At 40.6% G+C, this 27,242-nt stretch overlaps 1 protein-coding gene across 1 annotated transcript in view; it reads left to right on the top strand.

Annotated features, from left to right (window-relative positions):
* The window catches only part of glra1 (glycine receptor, alpha 1), a 239,053-nt gene that overhangs the window by 68,098 nt on the left and 143,713 nt on the right, over window positions 1-27,242 (top strand). The window contains exons 3-4 of the mRNA XM_041797891.1: window positions 194-205; window positions 26,170-26,208. Coding sequence (XP_041653825.1) covers window positions 194-205; window positions 26,170-26,208 — 51 coding nt within the window. The remainder of the gene's footprint in view (window positions 1-193; window positions 206-26,169; window positions 26,209-27,242) is intronic.

The following is a 27,242-nucleotide window of genomic DNA, read 5'->3' as shown; positions in this document are numbered from 1 at the left end:
ATGACCTTCTTTAAATAACTTTAAAGGTTTTTAGCCAAGGTTATCAGCAGGAAAGGTTTGTATCCATCCTTTTTTGAAAAAAAGAAGATTGATAAAGCAGATGCAACTCAAATGATCTGGCTTTGTATTTAATCATTTCTCTGTTTCTTTGCTTGTTCTCAATCTGTCGATCTTTTTCATTTGTCCTTTACAGTGTGGAACAAAGGTAATTCTGACCAATGCTCAACTTGATTATTATAGAATTAGGTTATTTTAGCTGTAAGAAGCCCCAACTCCTTCTTCCTCCCTGCCCTTTTAGCCCCAGTCAGGCTACTATTGTAGGATTCTAGTTGACATAGTTGGCTACATTCCTTGGTATCCACACAGTATCCTGAGTGCTTGTTTTGGTGGTCAAGGTAATGTGCCTCCTCCCACGCGTGTGCTGCTAAATCTGATTAATGATGATGATGATGATGATGATGATAATAAAGTATTAAGTAACCTCTCCCTGAATGGAAGCCCCCTTAAAGACACATGTCAGAGGTTTCTGTATTAAACTTCCTCACATTAGGAACATCAATAACTTTCATGACATGAAAAACTGGGGCAACCCTGCATATTCATTCAAGTGTATGAATAATACAAGTCCAAAAATGAGTCTAATGTGACTGGAACAGCAGGACATTTCAGAGCACAGTCACAAAAACAAGACTGGAATTGGCTCAAGTTTCACCTTGAGACTTCAAACCTGGATTAAGATCTTGAAATGTTCCGTGTAAGCCTTGTTGCATGTTAAACACTCAGAGATCTGAGCTCCCACAATGGATGTGAGTAATTTCTATTGCCTTACGTTTAGCTCGTTGAGTCATTTGTGAATTTTGAGTGTACAAAATATTTGCATCCTGTTTTATTCCACCTGCGTTGACTTTTATCCACTAATCATTCCTTAAAATCTGAAGTTAACTTTTAATCAGCTACCATTGGCAGAACGAGTATGTCAAAGGTGAACATGTTCCTCTGTATTTGAACTTTTAAAGGCCTGTGTCCATTAACAGCACTTCTTGTGCAGTGCTTAAAACTCTGGTTTCAGCGGGCTCCCTGACTCACAATTGCCACATAGGATGACTGCGCTGTGCACTGAAGCGCCGCGGGTTTGCTCTCTGTGCTAATTTCCACAACTAAAACTAGGAATAAAAATGTTCGTTGACAGCTTTTTTTCCATGACAAAAACTAGACTAAGACTAACGAAAACAGACCTGTGATGACTAAAACTGACAAAAACTAAGTTTAGTTTTCATCAAGATGATTAAAACTAGACTAAAATGTAATGTAGTTTTCATCGGACATTCAAAGTCTGTGATATTTCTCTGCTGTGGGCAAATCTGTCAAGAAACAATGCATCTGTATCTATTCTGCCTCTCAGCTGTAGAAAGCAGGGACCCCAGGTTTGGCGGAGAGCAGAGAACACACTACCATGATTTGGTACCAGATTTAGGCAAGAAAATAAATGCTTGGAGTAAAAGTAAAGACTAAAATGTGAGGACTTTTATGGACTAAAACTAGACTAAAATGTTTTAGAGTTTTTATCATCTGAAACTATAAAGGGTTGAAGTAACTAAAATGTGACTAAAACTAAATGAAATTTCATCTAAAGACTGAAACTAAGACTAAAATTACAAATTGCTGCCAAAATTAACAATTGATCCAACTGAAGGCGAGCGACCTCGCCCACTGGAAGCAAGTCTTGAGCGCTGCGCCATTGCACCGAGCCCTGATCATGGGAGAACTACGAGTTCATGCAGGAATAGTATGTCAACAGCGGACTATTTTACCTTTTAGGGTTAATTTCTCATCCTTTCCAGTATAAGTCCATGATATTATTGCTTCCACCATTGGGTGAGTAAATTAGGAAGTTAAAAGGTTAATGTTTGCTGAAAGGATCTGTGGTTTTATGTAAAGTTCTTTGGCTAAATGTCCTCAAGGTTAACGTCAGTGGCACCGTTGTAGCTCTGTGACCCACTGACCTCTAGGTGACCCTTTGGTCTCGCTGCAGGATGAGACGTAATGTTGATATAGTGATGATTTGTGACCAGGAGTTGGTGCATTGTGTTTTATTTTGAAAGAACTGGATATTCTACACTTCTGGCTTCCTCTTCTGGAGCTTTCTGATCGATGGGTATTGATGGGAAAAAAAAGATGTGTCATTTAGCTCTTTCTCTGTTGGTTTTGTAAAGTAAAGCTGTAACCAGAAGTCTTGGTTTTCATTGGTCAGTCAAGAGAAGGTGGCATTGATAAGAGCAGTGCCAAAAAAAGCAGCTGATGCTGAGTGCATTTTTGTACTTTAGCTTCATTTTATAGAACAATTAGAAATGAACAAAAAATAGGGAGTCACAAATAAGGTTATCAGCATGATACAGCTGAGATTGGCTCCAGCCCCAACCCCAAACAGGACAGGCAATCTAGACCAGAGGTTTTCAACCTTTTCGGCCCATGACTCCAAAAATAAAGGTGCCAGAGACCGGGGACCCTGCTGACCTGAGGGTGGTTGAACACAGCCATGAACAATCAAGAACAGCCATGTGTAGACAAGGCTGTGGGGAAGAAAGGGGGAGGTTTCTGGGACCCAGCAAAACCATGGTCCATTGTGACGTTAAGCTGTGAAAACCATATTTATATTTGACCTGAATAATAACCACTCTTATCAAAGAAACAAATATCTTTATTTATTAATTTCTGTAGTAAATAGCCCTTCTTAAATGAAAATAACTTATGTTAAAAACATAATTAAAATGAGTTAAAAATGGCTATAATTGGTATGGCAAAAATGGTGGAAAAGGTGATGAAATTGGAATTTTAAAGAACATAAATGTGTTAAAAGTGGCAGAAATTGGATAAAAGTGGCAAAAATGGGCACAAAAGGTGGTAAAAGGGGATGAAAAAATGGCTGAAATGGCTTTTAAGTGCAAAAAACTTGGTGGAAATTTGGTGGACTGGGATGAAAGATTGATATAAACTGGCAAAAATGGGTTAACTGTGGTTAAAATGGGCAAAAAGGAGTGTAAAAAGTGGTTGATGGAGGCAACAATAGGCAGAAAGTTGCAAGAATTGGTTTGGAAGTGGCAAAAATAGAAATGGAGAGGGTTAAAAATTGACAAAAGTGAGTTTTAAGTGGCAAAAATGTGCTAAAATTGATGTTAAAAGTGATGAAAAGTGACTCACATTTGGTCAAATTTGTGTCAAAAGTAGCAACAGTGTAATTTAAAAAATATTCTTAGTTTTTAAGGCATCTGATGACCCCCTCTAAGTGTCTTGAGACCCCAAGGTTGAGAACCAGTGATCTAGGCAATAGATGATGATGGTGTTAATGGACACAGGCCCTAATCCTCAGGGTTCGACTTTCAAGAGTCTTTCAAACCTTACTGGAATAAAGAGAAAACTGGTGCACCAACTAAAAACAATACATTTGAGGAACAAAAGATGTTCAGCTTATCTGAAACATGCTTTAATTCTTCTGTTATCAGTTTTTAACAATCACCTTTTTACTCTTGTCTCCTGGCAGGAGGAGTCATTCTAACGCCGTAATAAATTGAAATTGCTCTGGATATGAACACTGGCTCAGTCAGTGGCTAAGAGTGTGTGTTTTCCCTTCAGGTTTTCTCAAAATGAAAGTATTGGTGTCTAATAGAATATTCACGTTTATGTTGGTTTGACATGAACAAAACTTCCAACAGTTGATTGTTGAAAGTTTCGTCTAAATCAGATTAGTAGTTCAGTGATTTAGAGTTGACAGACTCTCATTTTTCCATCTAAACTCAAACTTCCATCCAGGAAGCTAAAAGGCCTGAAAACATCCTCATGATGATTAACACAAATAAACCTGGAGGGACGTCCACTGTTTCTTGTCACTGCTGGACCAAACTGGATGTGTGTGCATCTGCTCTTCATATTTACAGCAGATTTAGCAGGTGGAATAATGGGCGTCTTCATATTTCGTACACTGAACACAAAGGGAAACAGACTGCTAGAATGTGCAGCAGTGAACCACAGCTTATGTTAATGAATGCTGCCATGGAGCTTCCTCTCTTTCTTTTTTTTTTTTTTTTTTGCTGAGCCCATAATGGCATAACCCATTATTATAAGGTGATCGTTGTAAGTGGGATAGCTCCACTCATGCGAGATAGGATTGGCCGGGGTGGAGGGGTTTTACCGTGACTAAGTGTGTGTTATAATGAAACAGCTGAAACTGCTCGTCTTTCCTGGGCTGCCGAGGATTTGTTTGGGTGTGTTGTGAGGATTCGTCGTGAGTCGGTCTGTGAGACCGTTTCTATTTTTTAAATTTGATTTCTCCTAAGCTCTGGTTGGCAACAATCCTGTGATTTACTGTCACAATAATTCTGCAGTGACCTTTACAAATCAGGATTTAAACAGGCCAACACAACACTTATTTAAATTTATAGCTCTGATATTTTGCTATTTCTCTAATGTGATGTGATAAAAAGTTGAATGCAGATGAAAGATTAAGAGAAAGAGGAGAATATCGTCAAAATTTCAACCAAACAAAAACAAACCAAAAGGAGCGTGAATGTTCTCAAACAGGTTTTTTTTTACTCTCATGTTGTGACTTAACGTGTGACAAAGCAATCTGTGACGAGGATGTACATACTTGGAGGGATGAGCACATCTTTTACGTAATCGGCTCTGCTAATTGTGTCAGGGGCCATTGTTAACGGACCAGGCTGGATGTGAATTTCCAGCCTCTGTCATCGCTGTCAGCTCCACAGAGTGGCATAGCGTGAGCTCTCCAACTTGCTCATTCATGCAGTTTCCCTGTTTTTTTTTTTTTTCTGTGTCCCCTACCAGCTAACTATGCCACTGCATTAATCACATTCATGAAATAAACAGCTTGACAGCTCCGCTCCTAAATCAACTCTGAGGGAATAATAAAAAAAGAAGCAGCATTCTTCACAGCAGGAAACAGCGTCAGTTAGTTAGGGGGGAGCTGGAGGAGTAAACAGTGCAACAGCTTTAAAATATTCTTAGTTAAAAAACAAAACTGAAAAACAGATAGAGATAACACAGCGAAATAAGACAGGTGGAGCTATATTTATCCTGATGGAAACTGTGGTTCCAGGTTACCCCAGCCCTGCAGTCAGGCACAAAAGAGCATCAAATAAGAGAAATACCGATACAGTCTTTAGTATGATGGATAAAAACAGGTCTGAAGTTAACGTGCTAAAGGTCACATATTATGCAAAAATTTTCGGGCTTTTCTAACAAAAATATGTTACCCTGGCCTGTCCACAACCCCCCCAAGAATCAGGAAAATCTCCCTCCCCCTTTTCAGAAAATAAGTGCTGAAACAAGCAGATTTCTCCCTCATGATGTCATATGGGGAGTTAGCCACGCCCCCAGGTTTGGTTGGCTCTCCCCACTTGGAAGAAAGTCGCTCCTAGTTGAGAGCTGGATCAGAAGAATCACACCTATTAGGCCACATCCATTTCCTGAGAGGGGTGTGGTCAGGGGCGGAGCCAGTCAGCTTAGTAACATTTAAAGCCACAGACACAAACAGCTTGTTCTGAGCAGGGCTGAAACAGAGAGGTCTTTAGACATGCAAAAATCCAACACTGGAGTGTTTCTTCAGCAACAAACTTCACAGGCATGCTTTAGGGACCTCTGAGACCAAAATAAACTTGTCTTAAAGGGGTGAAATATGTGACCTTTAATGTGCATTGTAACAATATTCACATTTTAAAGTTGCTGTTATGATGACAAAGTGAATCAAATCACAGTGATCAGAAATCTTGTGGAAAACATGCACTGAAACTTCAATCACTGAGTAAATGTGTTGACCTTAAGATATCATGCTTATATATTTCTGAGCCATTAAAGTAACAGAAATGATCAGAATAGATTCAGCTGATTTGACATCTGTGAGTGGCTCTCAAACAGAGAAACTGGGCTGAAGACACTCATTCATAAACAGGCTGTGATCTTAAAGCCTATAAAAGCCAAGATGCCTACAAAGCTGTCCTCCAGGATAAAGAAAAAAACGTTAGGACCCCTCTGGGCTAGAGGGAAAAGTTTCCTGTTCTGTCTTTAATAGACATTGAACTGTAATGATTCCAACATTTCCAAAACTACTGAAAATACTCTTATTATTAAGATAGTTGACCATAGACTTTCATTTTATGACTACAAGCCAACTGAAATGCACATGAATTTATCCAGACTGTCAGATCAAAAACTGCTTCAGAAATACAACAGTCTGAGGCCCCGTCCACACGGAGACGAAGTTTTTTGTCGTATCTGCGTTTCATCCACACAGAAACAGCGTTTTGGGAGGCCATAAACCCTACTTTTTGAAACACTTACCATTTCATCTCCGTTTGGACAGCCAACCGCAACTTTTTTGAAACGATTAAATCATACATAGCATATCCCACTTACGCCACATGCACGGGTCCAGCTAAAAACACAATGGCCGTTTGCAGAGTTGTGTCCGTGCTGCAAAAGCTACTGAGCTTATTTATTTTACTGCAAAATCTGATGTTCCTTTACCACCACCAAGAACAGCAGACACCAGATGTTCTTAAATCCACCATGGTGGACAACCAGAAGGGAAACCAGGAGAAAGTTTGGGGCAGTTTTCTGTAATCTTCTACTCTCTTTTGGGGCATTTCTGTGGCAGTGTTACAGCACCACTTACAGACTTAGCATATGCGGACATTTCCAGAAATGATCCCGTATTTATGGAAAACTTTTTCAAAAAGAAACGGAAATGTATCGTTTTTGTCTCTGTGTGGACAAGGCCTCAGAGACATTTGAAAGCCACGGTGATAACAATGAAAAACACGTCATTACAGTGATAACAGCCTATAATCTAACACTGGACTGAAAGTCTCCTATAACTGTGAAAGGAATCCAAAAACAGAAAATAGTTTGTTTTTGTTTTTTAAACGTAGAAAAGCTTGAGCAATCACAAATAATAATGGCCACCATATTGAGGTTTCTGCAGGGGTAACTGGCTAAACCAGGGGTTCTCAAACAGGGTCTGCATACCCCTGAAGGTACGTGAAGGACCTGAGATTTTAAAATGTTTATTTGGAAAAGTAGTATCTATGCAAAAGAATGAAATAAAATAAATATATAATAAATATTTAAATAAAATATAGATTTTATTATTGTTAGTCAAGTTTCCCAGCCATAATCTATTCTAAATTTAAGGCTTGTCCACAGAGAGACAAAAATGATCTATGTCCTTTCATTTCTGATTAAAATTTCTGCAAATACAGCATGGTTTCAAGAAATATCTGCATCACCATTGAAACAAGTGAAAATGCTGTAGTATACACTCATGGCCACTTTATTAGGTACACTTTGCTAGTACCGGGTTGGACCCCTTTTGCCTTCAAAGCTGCCTTAATGATGTGAATCTCTACCACCACATCCCAAAGGTGCTCTATTAGATTGAGATCTGGCAACTATAGAAGTCCCTGGAGTACAATGACCTCACTGTCATGTTTGAGCTTTGTGACATGGAGCGTTATCCTGCTTGAAGTAGCCATCAGAAGATGGTACACTGTGGTCATAAAGGGGTGGATATGGTCAGCAACAATACTCAGGGAGGCTGTGGTGTTTACATCATGCTTAATTGGTACTAAGTGGCTCAAAGTATGCCAAGAAAATATCCCTACACCATTACACCACCACCAGCAGCCTGAACCGTTGATTCAAAGCAGGATGGGTCCATGCTTTTATGTTGTTTTTATGTTGTTTATTTTCCTACCACCTGAATGTAGCAGCTGAAATCGAGACTCTGCAGACCAGGAAATGGTTTTCCTGTCTTCTACTGTCCAATGTTGGTGAGCTTGTGTGAATTGTAGCCTCCGTTTCCTGTTCTTAGCTGACAGGAGTGGCACCCAGTGTGGTCTTCTGCTGCTGTAGCCCATCTGCTTCAGGTTGTGCATTCAGAGATTAGACCGTAATCTGCATACCTTGCTTGTAACAAGTGGGTATTTGAGTTCATGCTGCCTTTCTACCATCTTGAACCTGTCCGCCCATTCTCCTCTGACACCAACAAGGCATTTTCGGCCATTCAACTTCTGCTCACTAGATATTTTCCCCTTTTTTCGGACTTTTCCTTGTAAACCCTAGAGATGGGTTTGATCCTGGTCGATCAGCACTTTCTGAAATACTCAGACCAACCTGTCTGGCACCCGCAACCATGCCACATTCAAAGTCTCTTAAATCCCCGTTCTTCCCCATTCTGATGCTCAGTTTGAGCGTCAGCAAGTCATCTTGACAACATCTACCTGCCTAAACGCACTTGTTAAGCCTGTGCGTTGTACACAAACCCAACAAGATGACTGAGCAGAACTTGAATACCTGAGCGAGAAAGAAAGAAGACATTGTATGGACCAATGACAAAGTCAAATGCTTCAATCCACAATGGTCTCCTTGACCATTTGTAACTCACGGTTGCTGTGGGGGTGAGCACATGGGGTTTCAGAAAAAACTTCAGTTAATTGCGTACATGGAGATGAAGAGTGGTGTGTATTTGTTTACTCTGGGATCTGCTTTCAAAGTAGCGTTTTCGGGCTCCCAAAATGCCTGCTCTGTGTGGATGAAACGCAGATACGATAAACTTTTTTGCATACTCCTAAACTCGTCTCTGTGTGGACGGCCCCTAAATCTAAGTTCTACGTTAATCCCAGGACTCAGAGTGTAGGAATGTCTATATCAGTAACCACTAAGGGTCATGTCCATGGCCTGGTCGTTGGGGACTGCTGCCCTAGAATATGGAGAGAATTTCAGTTGTCACTCGTGTTAGGGACTGTGGCCAAAATGACTGAACAACTAACAGCATAGAGGTCCTCCTGATTTTGTTAAATGACAGATGAGGTGCTTCTCAATTGCAGGAACTTTCCCCTGTTGAGGAACTCTGCTTTCAGTCCCATTTATTAAATAATCTAATAGCTAATAACAGTGATTTGTCTTCTTATAACCTGGCTGTATCAAGATGCCACATATGCATCATCTTTCCTTTGGACCCTGCTGAAACAGCGGGCCACAGGAACCATGTAGTTACTTTTACCTGGAACTGAAAAGCGCCTATGGTTGCTCTTTTCTTCCCCCTACACCTCATCAAGTCAGTACCAGCCCTGCTAATTTCCCCACATGGCAATGCAACAGGAGATGGGAGGGAAGCAGAAGTGCTCGGATGAGATTTGCCTTAAGCTGTGAATGTGCCAACATGAGAGGAAATTACACTGATCATGACCGGGGGTCTGATGTGTGGGCAAAAAGAAAGAAAAAAAAAAAAAAAAAAAACAGGCTTCCGATTGATTTAGCAGGTTGTTCCATCAGAGGGAGAGGAGAGCAAACACTACTGACACATCCAGGACAAGCCATTCATAATCCATGAGCTCATCCCTTTTTCCATTCTCTCTTCCTGCTTTGCTATTCTTTTATTGGCACATTGATTCCCTTTCTCTTCCTGACTCATTTGACACCTTTCCATTTCTTTCTCACCTGCTGCTTTCTTTCTTCCTCTTCTCCTCCCTTTTCTTCGATTTAAATTAAACATTCGTCTTCTATGGCTGTACCTGCTCTTTACTGTCTTTGACCTTCCCACATCTCCTCCTTACTTCAGCTTAGGCTGGCTACACACTGGGCAATTTTAAAAGACATGGGAGACCACAGGCATAATGACTGTCTCGACGGGAAAATTGGGCCCTAAATTGGGCCGAGAATCATCTATTGTGTAGCCAGCCTTAGTCCTTTTTAATTGCTGTTTCTCAAAAATGGCTGCACCGTCATTTTCAGCTGCCATATCTTTTCCAAACATATGACCTTCTTCTTAAACAGTTTTTCTGTTGCCATAACACCGACTGGCGAGCGCCTCGTTATCCTCCCCTCCATTCCTTGTGCCATATGTATATTGAGCTTTATTTACCAACCCCACTGATATGTGATTAAACTAATTGGACTATTTGATTAGCATTAAAGTGCACACAGCAGGAGATGGCGTATGCACCAGTGAGGACAGGAATAGGTAGAGCAGAAACTTGCAGCCTCGTCCACAAACACACGGTCCTGTGCAGACAAATGAGTGGGAGTGAGAGAGATAGGGAAAGGTAAAAGGTGTGTCTGTTTGCACATACAGTATAAGTGTTTGTGTGATACCTCTTGTGTCTGAGTGCGTGAGTGTGCACACTTGATGAATGGTACACACTACAGCCGCGACTCCCCTCTCCCTCTCCGCCATAACCTTGTCCTTCCTCATCACTCAAGCAGAGCGGCAACAAGGACGACGGCCGCGAGCAAGCGAGCGTCTAGTTTCAAGCTCAGCCAGAATGAGCGGCGATTGAGCCAGCTATCCATCGCCACCACTGCTCACCCCTCCGACTCGCCGATTCCACCTCTAGTTCCCCTTGAATTCAGTGAAAAGAAGTGTCTTTGACCTCAAATTCAGCGTGCATAAGGGTTTTTCGCTCTGCTGTAGCTCAGCTCTTGTATGGCAGCCCCTGCTTAGTTCCTTGCTTAGTGGATACAATCCTTTTATTTCATGCTTCCACTACGGCTAATGTCACTCCTTTTTATTCTTCAACCCCGGTGACGAGCTATGTGAAAAGAAAACAAAACTCTGTGTCATCTGGCCTCAGAGCTGAATGTCTGCTGTCTTTCTTGTCTGAACAAGAGGGAATGAGACAAAATGCAATTTTTATGACCTGAGCACAAACCTCAGAGCAATGACCCACTGAAACTGTAGGCGTTATTTTTCTCCATCATCATTTCAGCAAATGCATTACTAATATGGGGCCTTCACATGCTCAAAAACTCACCAGACTTTCCAGAACATTGTGCCCCCAGTAGACACTGGAATGAAGAGGTGGAATCTTGCAAACCCATCAAACAGGGATCCCAGAAATCATTTTTCTGTTCGGTAATGCAAGTAAATAACTTTAATTTGACATATTAATCAAGAAATAATAATGTGCTTTACTATTTACTCCATTTTTTTGTAAATCAGTAAATTTGAAAATTCATGTATCACAATAATAATTATATTTTAACATTAAAAATATCATTTGGGTTAAAGAGCTTCTACATAGTGGTGTATTAACCATTGCAGAAACATAAAAAATGATTTTGGTAATTACCAATGCTGTTAATTTATGGCAGCTGTGGCATAAACCTTACTTTGGTTAGGGTTAGAGTGGTCTAATAAATTTTTAAGCACTCTATATTAATAATGTTGAAATATGATAAATGATAATGTCTATAAAATAACAATAATACAAATAACAATAAAAAGAAAAAAATATGATAGAAGGGACTACTGGAGGCCTATAGCAGAGATTTTCAGAAGGATAGCTGTTGTGAAATTAGAGTTTTATGGTCATTAGTATGAGGTGTTTTTAAGAAGGGAAATAATAATGATAATTCTCATAATAATTCTAATAATAATGATAATAATAATAATATATAAAAATAATAATTCAATAACAATGAGAACAACAACAACAACAATAAGAAAAGTAATGATAATTCTAATAATTTTAACTCTTATAATAATAATAATAATAATAATAATAATAAAGACAAAAATAATAATAATAATAATAATAATAATAAAGACAAAAATAATATAGGACTAAAGATTTTAAAAATTGGACAAAATAAAACAAAGAAATACACAAAGTGCAAATATCTTACATGAATAGATGAATAAACAACTAACAATATAATAATAATAAATTGACCAATATTATTAATAACAATGATAACAGTTATAACAACAATAATGATATCTTCTGCAATTATAATAGGAAGAAGAGGGAGATGAATCAACATTTATGAAATAAATGGGAGAGGAGAAAAAAGATAAGATATATTATAACTGTATGGGGTAATGAAAACAAAAATAAACACACTCACTAGTTTTTTTCCAGTATCAAAGACAGAGAATTTCTACGTTTTTATGATGGTTACAGGATGGGCCTGATCATGGAGGCTGCCACAGGTTGCAAATTCAGTCACCCATACTCACCTCACCTCAGTTACATGGAACCCCCACACTCCGCATTTCCAGTGAGTTAAGACCAGCACTGCTCTGCACTTCCTGCCTCCATGGCCTCCTTCTTAATACTACTTCTTGTTTTGAAATTGGTTCAAAACAAACGACACCTCATAAGGCACATTTACTATACAGAAAACCAACGTTTGTTTTTCATTCAGAAATTTCTAGTAATGAGGGAGAAATGCACTTAAGAGTGCACTTCTGCCTTTGTGCTGGAAGCAGTCTGAGGTTGCACATGCCCATTCTGGGACTGCTTCCAGCGCAAACATGGAAGTGCACTTTTAATTGCATTTCTCCCTCGTTATGAGAAATTGACGAATGATAACAAACGTTAATTTTCTGGTTAGTGTATACGCCTTATGAAGTGCTGTTTTTATTGAACAGTCCTCAGTTCAAAACAAGAAGTAGTACTGAGAAGGAGGCCGTGGAGGTGGGCGGCGTTGAGCAGTGCTGGTCTTAACATGCTGTAAATTCTGGGTGTGGGAGTTCCATGTTAAAGAGGTATGTCTGGACTATTGAAGCCGCTGAAAATGCCCACATGCAAAAATCTCATCAAAGTGCCGCCTACCTGCAACAGGAAGTAAAACAATTAGGCAATTTCTCCCACTCTGATTAACCTGTGGAGCTCAGATTATGAAAAAAAGGCCCCATAACACTTCATTACACTGTTTCATTTAAAGGCCTGTTGGTGGCAATGGCCACCTTTTCAGAATCTCGCCATGTAACAGGAAGGTGGTATAGCTCAAGTATAAGACATCTGATTGGCTTCATATTTCACATGTATGATCAGAGGGTGACTCTCTACACATTTAAACATGTATATCATGGATTTTCCATGGTGCCACCTACTGTGATAAGCCAGGAACACCTCTAACACAAACGATAACTTTCTGATCACTTCTACTTATCCGGGATTCTTATAGTCCTCGTTATGTTTGGCTTCCTTCCCTTTTTCTTCATTTTTATCTTTCCTCACAGCTGCAGCACTTGTTACTGCACAACAGATCCAAACTACACTTGTGTTTTACTCCACTCTCCCTTCTCCTCTCCATCTCCTTTTCTCCTTGCCAGGGTTGAACGTGCCGAGGTGGGACTGTAGTTATTAGCTGTCGGAGCTTGACGTTCATTTGCTGTTATCAGCACTTGTTTAATGGCTACTTAATGGGATTAATGGGCATAAGGTAATGAGCGTGGGATGGAGGAATGGTGGGGAGGGAGGGAATTGGATGGGTTTGGGAGGGAGAGAGGGGATACATTTTAAAGGAGAGGTGAGGGAAGAGAGGGAAGGTAGGACTTGGAGGGGTTTGTTTACTAAAGGAGATCAGAAAGATGGCAAAAGTACAATCCCAGGGTCTCACACTGCAAATGCAGAATACTTTCCCTCTAGCTTAGCATCAGAATATTAATGCTAACACAGTTCCCAGTGGGCTTTAGCTTTACTGAGTTATGTATAACACTTTCAGCAGCACTGAGATACAAACTGTAATACCTATTCTTCCAAGAGCCTCTTCTTTCTACAAGGATACAAACAGAGAAATCTTCCAGAGTGAAGGGACATCCTTGCCCCGAGGAAGGTCTCGTGGCTCTTTTAGTATTCTAGGTAATGGCCCCATCCTTTCCGAGCCAGGAAATTTGGATGGGGACTATATTGCACGGAGCAAGGAATTTTAATGTCGCCGCAGAGGTGACTCTCCCCTGAGTTATGACAAAAATATTGATCACGCTTCAACGTCTAGCGGGGAGTAGGTGGAACGGCAAGGGCAGTGAAGAGAGGAATATTGAACAGGGTAATGGCAAAAAGCAGCCAAACGTATGAGGGCACTCAAGACGGACTGAAAGAGAGATGGATGGGGAGGGAGGGGGGCAGGAGCAGCGGATGAAAAGACTCAAAGATAGTGAGACTGTTTGTGCTGCTAAAAGTAGACGGCCGTGCATTATCGCCGGCTCAAAGAGAAACGATCAAGCTCGTAATTACAGCTTCGTCAAACGGGCCATGCCATCAAAATGACACAACTCCATATCTCCTCAGTCACACACTTGGCTATAAATACATCAATCCATGATTGTTTCTTCTTGATTCTAAAGATAGTAAAAAGGTGGTATCTTATTGGCTCGAGGCAACGCCAAGCTAATCTGTGAAGTGAAGGAAATGTTGACAGCTATATTACTGTATCGTCCTCCCTTTGCAGCCCACTGGTCCGTGGCTAATAAGTTTATAAGAGGGGGAATACGGCTCTATAAAAGGCACATCAGTCCTCTTGTGGAATCCCATCACACCTTTAATTACCACCTTAAGGGAAAAAACGGTCAAACCCACTGTTTTAGATAGAGATGCCTGAGAGAGAGGCTGACACATAATTGTCATGAGCAGTTTTACTGTTAGGCAAGGCAAGCAATTACCCGGGGTCTCATGCCTCAAGGGGCCTCAGAACAAGGGGTGATATGGAGCTCAGCAGTGTGGTTCCTCAAGTCAAATTCCACTTCATTTTCTCCATAGTGGATTTGATTATCAGCCATGTTGTCAGAAGTTTCCATGCCAGACTTTGCACAAGTTACCTGAGTCTGAAATGATGGTATGTCAATGATCATCAACTAGCGGCCCGAGGGCCACATCAGGCCCCCCACAGCTTTTTATCTGGCCCCTAGAAGTTTAATAAATCCAGAAAATGTGAGGAGAAAAAATATGTTCTGCTATTTATTTTTTATGAAACAGCCCCAAAACCAAGTGAGATTGGAACAATTGAATTATGAATCAATATTTGATATGTTTACATAGATCCAAGTATCAGGCATTATGTTCTGATTAACACATATGAGTCAGCGACTCTTGACTAAAACTGCCATTTTCTGCATTAGCTTTTTTTCATCAATTCTTTTCTTGAATTTCTTCTTCATTTTATAAAATCTTTTTTGTGAATTATTTTGCTTGTTGGGGGTTGTTGTTAAAGAGACAACAGCTAAAATGAAGTGTTTCAGACAGAGGTTAAAATAAGAGTTTTTCAGGACACCAGTCTGAGAAACATGAGGAGTTTTTTGGGCTGTAAACCATGTGAAGCTACTACGTGGGTATCAGAGAGATGGTGTAAAGCCTTGAAAAAAGGCATAATACCCCCACTTTAATCTCTAACCCTCCTCTGTACATACATTCTTAAAAGTAAAGAAAAAACATCTGATTTTTAGATTACTTTAAAAAATTACATTTCCACGCTGTGATCACAATGGCCATAAGCAACATACCTAAAACCAACCTGAAAGACTCAGGGCTTTTAAGAAAACATTCAGGCCTTAAGCCCCATAAGCCACCCACCAGCTCCGCCCATGCTGTTGAGCTCTTTTCCCTCCACAAGAGTGCTGACATGAACCCTAGATGTACCAAAATGTAAATCTAATGTCAGATTATCAACTTCCTGCACCTTTTCCTCTCCTCCGCTCATCCAGTGCTTCATTGCTGCTCTTTTTCCCACACTATATAAGCACTCACACTATGTATGCCTCAACAGAAGTGACTAAAGAAGGAAAAACAGCACGCCAAAGTGAAAACAGCCTCACCCTCTAATCCCACAAACTCTGCGTTCAGCGCTGCATGTGCCACAGTTTTTCTCCGACCAATGGCGCGCACCTTGTCCACTTGAAGAGCGACACCGTCCCCAGGTGCTGGAGAAGAGAGATCACAAAACATGCCATTACCTGAGATCAGCATGTAAACAGCAGGTTACTTAGCCTTTCTTTCATATTCATTTTGAGATTATTCCTTGATGTTTTGGCACGCTCATGGCCAAGTACATTAGGAAATTAAAAGATGTGTCTTTTCTAGAAAGGATGTGTGGTTTAAATAAAGCCCTGTGGTTTTTCCACATCCAGAATTCCCTTCTCTTCACGGATGGTGTCATAAAACCTCTGTGACCCTGTGATCCACTGGTGACCTATGGCTTGTGCCAACGATGGTGCCATAAAGTGATGAGATTTATAGATAGGACTCTGGGCATTATGCTGTATTTGAGATTGACCAGGGAATGTGTACTTGTTCCTATTTTGGTCCATCTTCTTTACATGGTTTGATGCATTTTTGGAGAAGCCTCTGCCAAAAAAAAAAAAAAAAACCTCAGCATGCATCTAGAGCCAAGCAGAGTGGAGTGGCAATTCTGGCACAAGCCAGAGCAGATCAATCAATCAGTCTTTATTTTTATAGCACTGCTCATACAAAACAATGGAGCACAAAGTGCTTTACACACAAAGTAATGAAAAAAAATACATGACGTCACCCCGCTCCACCACTGGCAAGTTCATGAATAACGTGTTCTGTAGGAACAAGAGCTTACATACTGCAGAGACATTATCTTAAAATTCATGAAGAAAATTTTGCTATTGACCTGCAAATATTGAGTATCATGGGAGCAATTTCCTCACAATTTGAGAGTGCTTCATGTGTGAATAGACAGAGTATGTGGAATTTGATGGTGACTAAATCTCTTCTAATTGTTCCAAAAAGACATTAAACTAACCTCCAATTTCCACATCCAGCGACTGTGTCGGGATCCTCTGGCAAATCAGACTGTGGAGCAAATCACTCCCTCTCTAGCCAATCATAGCAGTTCCACTGCCTGCACTCCAAATGGGCTCCTGCAGGTCTCTGAAACACCACTCCACTGTGCTTTGTTGAAGATACGCTGCAGATCTACTTTCAGTGCTGGCCGCTGCCAAACTGCATCAATCCACATAGAGTGGATTGATCCAAAAAGCCAGAAAATCATGCAGAGTATCCGATCAAATCCAGAATACAATAACGGCAATAACGGGTAAGAAGTTAGACCCTGCAGAAACTTGTCCACTTATCAGAATTTATACATTTCTCTACATTGGCATTGTTGACAGTGTTTTGTAGCTTGCCATTACTGTGTGATCACAGTCAGCATGCTTTTATGTGATCTATGGCTTTGTAAGGAGTAATGACAGATGGAGAGAAGGTTATAAAGAAAAAGATCTAAAGGTAATGGATAGAGATAGAAGGGAAAGAGAGATGAGCACATGATTAACTTTAGGCTATCTAAGAATATGTCCATAGTAACATTGCAGTGAGATTCTTTTTGAAGAAAATGCACTTAGCCTATTCTCCAACCACTAAAATAGAAAACCTCATATCTCCATTTTCCATTGTCCTATTTTTTCCATAAATCTGTTGGTCACTCTAAACATCTGTCGGTGGGTTTTGCAAATTTTAAACCAATAAAAAGTGCCAAAAAGATGTTGACCATTACCAGTCAGTGTGAAAATAAATCTAAAAATTCAACATTTTTCCCCCATCCCCTCAGAAGGGGTGATTTTGAAGAAAGGAGGTTAACAATATTCAATTTAATGAAATTTAAAATTTTTTAAACCATTTTCATAAATAAAGACATGTATTTTAAATCTAAATTAAATCCTGAATATCCCCTAAAATGTTCTCATGACCAAGTAAAGCAGTAGTGAAGTGGATCCACTGGCTACAAGGATTTTAAACAACTTCATCAAAGGCTGACTTGATGGTAAAATGACATGCAAAAAATAGAGAAATAGGATTTGTAGAAAAAAAGTCAATATCACACCAGTTATACCTAAAATATTAGCCCAGGGGTTCCCAAAGTTCTCATCCCAGGACCCCCAAAATAAGAGTTCCAGAGACCTGGGATCTCCAGAGTCCACAGGAGGTGTTTGAAGCACAAGATGCTGCACACAGCCAAGCTCACTAATAGCCTCAACACAAAAGCCTTAGCAAAAACAAGATTATATACATTAAAATTAATTGCAAGAAAGGTCAAAAGTAGAATTCATGTACTTTTAGGCATGTTTGACCCCAAAATACACCCTGTAATGGTGAACAAGACCACCTGAGGGCACCTCCATTGGAAAGGAGGATTGACACAACCCAGGCCTTGCTCTTGATATCCTTGAATATTAACCCTTTACCTACTGAGTCTAAAAATGGTGATTTGGACATATTTTGTTATTATGGCTGTAAAATAGTCAGGAAATGCCCTAAGTCTGAGAGCTTTGGTCCCTTTTCCCAGGAGTACTTGAACTTGACTTTTCAACATCTGGTTAATGATTATTGCACATTATATGGAATTGTCAGCAGTTTCAAGGAAGAAAAACAAAAAAACTGATTTGTTTTTCATGGCTTTTATGAGAAGAAATGTTGTTATTGCTCATGAAGTTTTGATTTGACATTTGAAATGTGAACCTATACATGTTTAGAGCAATCACCAGTCATTTTTTGAGTCTAGGACTCTGGGTGTGCAAAACACAGTGCAAAAGATAACTATATACGTAGGTGACAGTTAGTGCAAATAAAGGTGGCAAATGCATTCTCAACATTCTCAAGTAACATTTTGTTATTGCACATGACAGACACACACAAATGCCACTATCTAATGCTATTTTTTGAAAACAAAACACCACTCTCACTCTCTCTCCTTTCACTCTCTTTCTTCACTCTCCTTTCTCACTCGTCTTCTGTCAAAGCTGCCATTTTCACGGTGCTGTTTGACATTACCATAATATATATACCACACATCATATATTGCTGGAAAGCACAGATTCTCAGCTCTCTGTCAGCGTTGGAATTTTTTAGATTGAGCAAACTTTCGAGGAGTTACAGTGTTGAGAATCCATGCAGCAGTCTCGCAATACTTCTGATGTTTTGCTATGAACGCCCACATCATATGGTTGCGAGTATTGTAATAAACCATATATGTCCGCATGCCCACAATTCTCAGCTTTCCAACACCATTGGAATTTTTCTGATCGGACAAACTTTGACTGAGTTACGGTAATAATACTCCGGACATATAAAACACAGCGCCGGTGCTGGGTCAGTAGGTAAAGGGTTAATACTATTGTTTTGAAACATTTTAACCTCTTTTCACCACTTTTCCTGCAAGTTTTTGTCCATTTGTGCCACTCCAAAACCCATTTGGATACTTATCGCCCATTTTTGCCACTCTCTAACTCATTTTCACCACTTTATCTGGCCATTTTCGCCAGTTTTAACAATTTTTTAAATATTTACTAATAATGGCTGACAAGTGAATTTCTATAAAAACAGATCAAATGCGAAGTCATTCTAAAACTATTTCAATATTACTTACTAGGATGGGTTTAACAGCTGAGGCCAAAAGATACTCTTAAAATCACATTTTCTTTTCCTGCTTTTCTGAATTTAGTCATCTTCTGGGGGCCGGACAGGAAGCTTTGGGGGGCCTATTTTTGGCCCCCAGAGCCAACAGTTGATGATTAGCACTCAAGGGGGTGGATGTGGCGTGTGAGCACAGCCCAGTGTACTGTCCTTGGCGGGTGTTGCCATGAGCCCCTTGTCGTGCTGTGGATGTCCCAAGGTCCTGAAAACTGCCAGTGATCTCTGGGCCGTTAAGCTTGACCTTGGCTCCCTTTTATTTGAAGGCATTTGCAACCCCCACTTTAGGAACCACTGTGTTAAACAATGAGGATGCAGCAACTTTGAGTTATGCTGTTAGTCCTCTTAAAGGTAAAGAGAAGTATCTGTGACTATATGACAATGCTGCGTTCATTTATACTGGACATCCACCTCTGTTGTGTAAAATGTTTGTTTACTAGCTTTGACTGCTCTTAGAAAATGTGGAAGGACATCATCATAGTCTTAATATAACCCTAATCACCACTGATAATCGCCTTCTACTGTGACACAACCCCAAAGTCTGTTATTGAGGGGATGTATCCAGTAGTTCACTGATGCAAGGATTACACAGATAATAGAAAAAACACTGAGGGAAAATCCCCATACTGTTTTTCAAAGTAAAACCCTTGTTTTCCAACACAGACGCAGAGTTTTTTTACACCTCCCCTGTAAAGCCGAGAGAATTGATTCTGCACAGAGCTAGTAATTAGCTCACGTTATGAGATCCCCACTGCCAGCAAAGCCCAAAAACCAAAGCTGCTGTAGTTTTAATGCCAGGATCAGGTGCTCGGATGTTCGACAGGCTGCCTGGCCGTGGGGCTAAGCCCGGGCTTAGCCCTGACACAGAGAGATTGCCGTGCTCAGAGGAGGGAGGAAAAATTGCCTTTCATGGATTCGGGCAGATTATAGAGTTTAAGTCACCTGTCTACAACAGTTCATGGTCATGACGAATACTTTCCATCTATCTTAGGAACCATTTCCCTTTTTTTTTCAGCCTGACAATGACAGATTACAATATCGCTCCCAGACTTCTACCCAGCGTACTCGCAATCCCTCACAATGGCAGTTGTCAAGTACAGCAAAGCAGGCCAGGCCTGGTTTTATTCAGCACTATGCGGTCTGGAGGCAAAATAGGACATCAATCAACAAATCTGAGCTGTGGAAAGAAAAGAAAGTCCTTTGAATGTAGGAAGGGGACACTGTTTCTCCTCTGTTCATAGTTCAGAGTCATTAGGAGGGTGTGCAGCCACTCATTTTGATGAAAAATCAAAGGTTATGTGTTGACATTTGTAGCTTCTTTTGAGAATTAATTGCAAAGAAATACATTTGAAGTTAATCTTTAGATGTGGTCATTATTTACAAAAAACTATTAAAGATTTGAAGGTCAGAATGAGCTGTGCAGGGGTTGACCTTTACGTGGAGATTTCTGGATTCTAAGAAAGCATTTTTGACTCAAACCTTCAAGATTTGTAGTCATTTGAGTGTTTTTCAGTGCTGTAAAGAGTGAGAGGTGGAGAGTTGTGTGACGGATTGAGCTCCTGCTAAGAGGGATTGCAGACTTTTCTTCCACTTGATTGACATTGTGGACCAATCCGGTCTTTTATGTATCACTACTGATAGTGCACAGTAGAAACTCTCCTGCAGTGAGCAGGCCATCGTTACGCCTCATTTTTGATTTTTTTGCATAAGCAGTTCAGCATTTTTCCATTCTAAATCAACCTCTCTGGAGTCTTAAAGCTCCCTCAGTATAATGCGAGTGAAATAATGTGGCCCATTTTGAAGATTTACATTTTGTGGGGTGTTGAAGTAGAACCTTTTGTCATTCAGATGAGCTCCGTTTCAGCCAAATGACTTCAAATTAATGGCAGCCATTTGGAGGAAAAAGTAGACCTCTATTTCACATTTGGAGATCATTTATTCATTCCTGTGGGGCTTATGGCTCCATTTCTGTAGCCAGAATCAAATCATTCTGAGGGGACAAAGAATCCATTTTCTGGACATTTGTTACCAGACCTGTTCATTTCATTTGGAAGTGGTGCTGTCCTTGTCTTTTCCTTTAAGTGTGACGGCCTGTAGGGTAACTGTGTGGGTGTGAGGTATAACTCTGGTGTACGGGGTTTGTCTGGAATGGTTCTGCATGAAACAAAGGGGTTTTGGAGAGGAGAGGCAAAGTTTTGGAGCAAATATAATGGAGAAAATGGAAGCAAATAAAAAGGTGCATAAAAACAGGGACCGTAATGTGCCATCTCCTCCAGCCTCACAGTTGTGATCGTCCTGGTTTCTGTGTTTGTCCCAACCATTAAGGTGGTGAAAGGACTATTTACCCTAAGGTGGTGTTGGTATCAAACCACAGCCTTTCTAACATTCAGTACGTTTACATGCTCAGTTAAGTCAAGCTATGGTTCTAGCTCGATTACAACATTTTACTGTCCTACTGTCCTTGTCCTGGTATAAAAGCATCACGGAAGAATCCATGGATAAACAATTAAGTAGGCAGCAAAATTCCAGCACTCTCCATGCTGTTGCATTCATCTCCTTTTCCTTTCTGACTTCCTTCTGCACATTTATGTTGTGCAACTTACAGGTTAAAGCCAGCTTAGTGGATCATGCTCAGAAATCTGAGGCCAGTTTGGCCCCATGCAAGCAAGAGAAAACTGGCCCCTGACTGCAATATCTAGGTGTCCTACCTGCAATTTCCACATAGGACGACATAGAAACGCCACGGGTTTGGTCCGACCGAAGGAGAGCGACCTCGCCCACTGGAAGCGAGTCTTGAGCGCTGCGCCACGGCGCGCAAGCCCTGATCAGCAGGAAGGACTAAGGGATAGTACGTCAACAGCAGACCTTATGGGGTTAATTTATCATCCTTTCTGGTATAAGTCCAGGATATTTTTGCTTCCGCCATTGGGTGAGCACATTAGGAAGTTAAAAGGTTAATGTTTGCTTAAAGGATCTGTGGTTTTATGTCAAATTCTTTGGCTAAATGTCCTCAAAAGTTAACTTTTCCTCTTCAGTGGCGCCATTGTAGCTCTGTGACCCAATGACCTCTCGGTGACCCTTTGCTCTCACTGCAGGATGAGACATAATGTTGATATCGGGAGTCCGTGAATTGTGTTGTATTTTCAAAGAACCGGATATCCTACGCCTGTGACTTCCTTTTTGGAGCTTTCTGATCCACGGGTATTGATGTGGTTTTGCAGCGCTGGCTGTGGAAATGCTCAGATAGACTAGAGAGGGAGCAATTTGCTCCGTAGCATGATTCCTCGACACATCGTGGCGCAGTCGCTGTATGTAGAAATTGGAGGTTAGGGCAGGGGTTTTCCAACATTTTTGCCCAAAACCCAAAAATTAAAGGTGGCAGAGACCAGGGACCCCACTGTACCTGGAGGTGGTAGAAGCATAGTTGAACCCAGCCATGCACATTCAAGAATGGTTGTGCAAACTTACACTGAAAGAATGACCATGTTTTTATTTTACATTAAACTGATTTTATGCATATATTCTTAAACAAATGGGTAAAATATACATTTTGAAATCATTCAAAAATATTCTTTGATTTGGAGGGCATCTTTGGGGGTTTTCACACTATTGTTCAGTTCCTCTGGTCTAAATCATGGTTCATTTTCTGAGCAGACTAAAAAAGGCAGACTTAAATGTGTGATGTTCATGTGTGCTTATAGCATGAGGAAAAGGTAGACCTTGTGTTTCAAGATGCCTCAAGATAGTCATCAAAGAGGATCATATAAGCTCTACATTCGTACTAAAATACATTTGTGCATTTAAATGTTCCAACCGTCACTGCGGGGATACTCACTTCAATTTCCACATACTCCGCCTGTGCCGCAACCCGCCCACGAAGCACTCTGCAGAGCATATAGCTGCCTTCTAGTCAATCCTTGCAGTTCCAGTGCCCAACCTGCGCCAATCTGCTCTGCTTCCCTGGAGATAAATGCCAGGTCTATTATAAGCATCAGCTGCTACCAAACCATGTCATTCTGGCAGAGCAGATTGATCCAAACAGGTAAAATATCCGGTAAACTTCAAAATACAGCAAAGTGCACAGACTCTCAATCATAAACCATCACTATATCAACATTACGACTCATCCTGTGGCATGAGCATCAATTCGCCAGCCGTTCAGTGGGTCAGATTTTGCTGCTCTGCCTGAGCAAAGGCTACACTGCTCCACACTGTCCCCAAATTTTGCAGCATTATTGCAACATTTGATCCATGCTCATAAGCTTTGAGAAAACAGCACATAAATGGATGAAATGAACAGAATCTGGAGAGAACGCTCCGTCCATGTTCAATTCAAACATGGAGCATAAATGAGTCTCATCAAATACGTAGTATTCCATATTACTTTCTATGATTAAAATGTGTATTTTGTAAGAAAATAGTTGGATAAGAATGAAAAAACCCTGGGAGGGGGAAATGTCCCTGGGAGGGATCTCTGCCACCAACAGGGTCTACTGTAAGCCCCTCTGACCTCTAAAATGTTTTCATATGAAGCAAATTATTCAAAAATGAAATGATATGCAGTATATATGCAGTAAATACAAATGTGAGGTTATGAGGCTCTTCAAAAAACTGATCGGCAAATAAAGTTTGGGTTTTTTGTAATCACAGATTGAAAAGTCCTTTAGATTTTTCCCTTAATATTTGAAAAAATGTTTCAAAGTATTTCGTTCCCTGGCTTTCTGCATAAATAAGAGGGCCTTAAATTGGGCTTTCAGACCAAGCTGCAACCTCCAATTGCAATACTTTGAGTGTCCACTTGATGTTGGATTCAGAAACCCCAGAAGTCACGTACACAACACATGTTGACAAGCAGTTTTTTACACTAGAAATGAACTGGTTTACAGCCTGGTTCAAAAAACAAACATGTCTCATTTGCTATGTCTTCAAGAGCACACACTGTGGGGGGTGGGGGTGGGGGGTGGGGGGGGGGGGGGGATTTTTCTTGTACCAAAATGGTTGCCATTATATTTAGGAAAAACCTCACTGCGCATTGATTGGCTTGTCTCATTTGATTGACAGATAGCTCAACAGGTAGACACTACCTTGGTGGTAGCTTAGCTGACAGGAAGTCGAGCTCAGTGGGTGGACTCTTGTCTGCCGTTAGGTTGATCCAAAAATTGGTTGAGACAGCAATTTCAACATGGAGGCTGCTGTGGATTGGCTTCAAAAGCTTTTTGAGTCGGCCTACGGCAAATGTCACACAGGCTTTGTCCAATTCTTTTAACTGTCTATGTTTCAGACAGACACGGTTCTGGTTCTGGCTTTGTTCTGGAGTCTCAGAACCTTGGTGCTTTCTGGCAAACCAGCCTGCGATAAGCTAACTATTTTTTTTTTTTTTTTTGTTCCAGTTGAGAATGAACTTTTCAGTGTCTGATTCAATTTTACAGTTTGAATGTGCCAGCCAGTTCCAAATTAGTTTTGGGAACCCGAACAAGCATGGAGTCCTGCCGGTCTATAAGGCCTAATAATGGTCTTTCCCCCGGGGCTCCAAACTCCTTAACTCCCCCTGGTAATTCATAAATAAAATGCTCTTACTGGTTGGAATTTCTAACTTAAAAATTCTCAGAAGTCAAACAAAATTAGTTGACTCCTGCCTCACCGAGGCTGCTCCAAAGCCAAACATGCAAATGAAAGAAAAATTATCATGAGGCACATCTGTGACTGGAAAATACTATGTCTATGTGTCACCAAAGGGGCTTATCAAGGCTGTGAAGGAGAAGGTGCACATTAATCCTCCTGAACCATGACCTTCTCATCCACCAGCTGTTTCTGGAGATCCTTCAGGAATGTCTTCAGGGTCCAGGCTGTCCTTATGAAGATTTTGGCTCATGTTATTTATGGTTTAATCCCAAAAAGTGCAATGCTTTTTGCCGTTAGGTCGGATGGAAGTCAGTTCATGTTCTCAAAAAGAGTTCCAAAAAGAGTACAGAGATCCATCTTTTCAGCAGTCTGGGTACAACTGTTTGGTTATTTTTAACTGAATTAAAGGGTCAGGTGTAAAATCAGCCTTCTAACTTTGATTAATTGGTGTGATGGCTTATTTTATGAACTGTAAAAGTCCAGCTTAAGTCCCACTAACAGAATAAATCACTTTTTTCTACCACCATGTAAACGTGCTGAATGCTCCATTGAAATAAAGAGTGTACCTTGACTCCAGTCTGTGCCTATTGTTGCTCACTACTCATGCCTTTACCTCACTCTATACTCTTCACAAACACACAGGAGGGGTTCCTCCCACCCATGCAGGTTACCCTACAGGCCACCGTCCTTAAAGGAAAGGCGAGGCCTGCAAAGTCACTCTGGAATATGCAACTCACCACCAACCTGTTGCCCAAAGCCAAAAAAAAAAAAAAAAAACTGTGCAATTTCCTTGAAGGCCGAATGAGGCACAAATCAAAACGAAGCCAGTTTGACATGTAGTCTTTGCATTCTCCCTGCCCCTCCTCCTCCTCCTCTTCTCTCTCTCTCTCTTTGGCCTCTTGCATCTCCTGTAGTGCATTTTGCTAGCCGTACTTCAGCTCCTCTTGACAGAAACTGCATTGCAACCCTCCTCCTCTTCCTCTCCATCTCAGTGCATCGCCTCTCCTCTCCTGCCCGCTGCAGTTTGGCAGTAGACTGTTCCTTTTTACAGACTCGTGCATCCCTCCTTCCTGCTATTTGCCTTCACAGTATGTTGCCCCCCTCCTCCCCCCTGCCCCTCCTAAGTCTCCCCCACTGCCACACACTCACCCCCGCTGAGTGTTGGCAGCAGTGCGACACCTTAGATAATCGAGCCTTGCTGTCTTGTTCGCTCCTTGATAGACAAAGCGGTTGTTTTCCTTAACGAGGACAAACAACGTATAGTTGCTAACGTGATGTTAGAATATGCTGTGTTTAATTCTGATCTTTTTTTTATTAGACCCCAAAGGCTCCAAAAATGAAGCTACTCACAAGAAAGGTACTTTCTTTTTTCTTTTATTCCCTCTTTTCTTTCGTTTTCTTGCTCTTTTCCTCCCTGATCGTGGTTTTGTGTTTGTTAATCACTCCTGAGATGATGTTTAGAGAATTAAGAATATTGGTGGAAATGCTGTCATTGATGACAAATGTAGAGATTCTAATGTTTTGTTGCAGGGTAAGTCAGTCAAAATGGTTCAGAATGTTTCTGCCTGTAAATCACACTGACATTTTTCAAACATTCACAGTCTTCTCCCGTAGCACCACACATAATTGCTCAATTTGTGGCAGAGATATAGCAGTATATGCTGGCAGTAAATTTCTCCAAACGGGCACATTTAGCTTCAGTTTCAGGGCTGCAGAGTGCTTATTGTTTCAGCATAGAGCTGTGAGTTCATCCTGGCAAAACAAAACCTTCTCTAAGAAAGTAATGATTTTGGTCTCCCTCACAGAGACGCAGCTTTTTAACTTGGCTGGTGTGTAAACTTACCTCACCCAAGGCCAATCTGCTGATCAGAAACTTTTACATTTGTCTTAATCCTTATTTTTTGGCTGCTGTTTGAAGATACTGAACTGCAGGAGGTAAATTATATACATACTACTGCAGACATTGAACAGATTAAGGTAAGATAAGTGTGTAGTAAAAATTTCTAAATTGTATATATTTTTTAAATCTACTCCTTTGTGTCACCCATCAGTACTGGTATCTGATAGACTGGAGCTAAACAGCATGACACATGAGTTGACAGAAAATGATAGTGACTGATTTTCACTGATTTATCACACATGAATGTCTAACTGTATAGCGTAGTATAAAAGAGGAGGTAGTGATGTAATGTAGTTCTAGAACATCTTGAATTTGTCAGGAACTCCCTGTGCTTGATGCAGTACGTACATACTGTTCAATATTATAGAACTTAGTGGCACCAATGGAGGTAGAAAATACTAGAATTGTAGCAATACAAAGTTAATGTTATAGTGCTATGTTATAAATGTGCTCATGATGTGTTTATTCTAGAGATTAATTCAGAATTACAC

The sequence above is a fragment of the Cheilinus undulatus genome, linkage group 10, assembly GCF_018320785.1.
Source record: "Cheilinus undulatus linkage group 10, ASM1832078v1, whole genome shotgun sequence".
Classification (NCBI taxonomy): Eukaryota; Metazoa; Chordata; class Actinopteri; order Labriformes; family Labridae; genus Cheilinus; species Cheilinus undulatus.
Note: the sequence above shows the minus strand (reverse complement) of the source record. Positions and strands in the feature narration are given on the sequence as shown.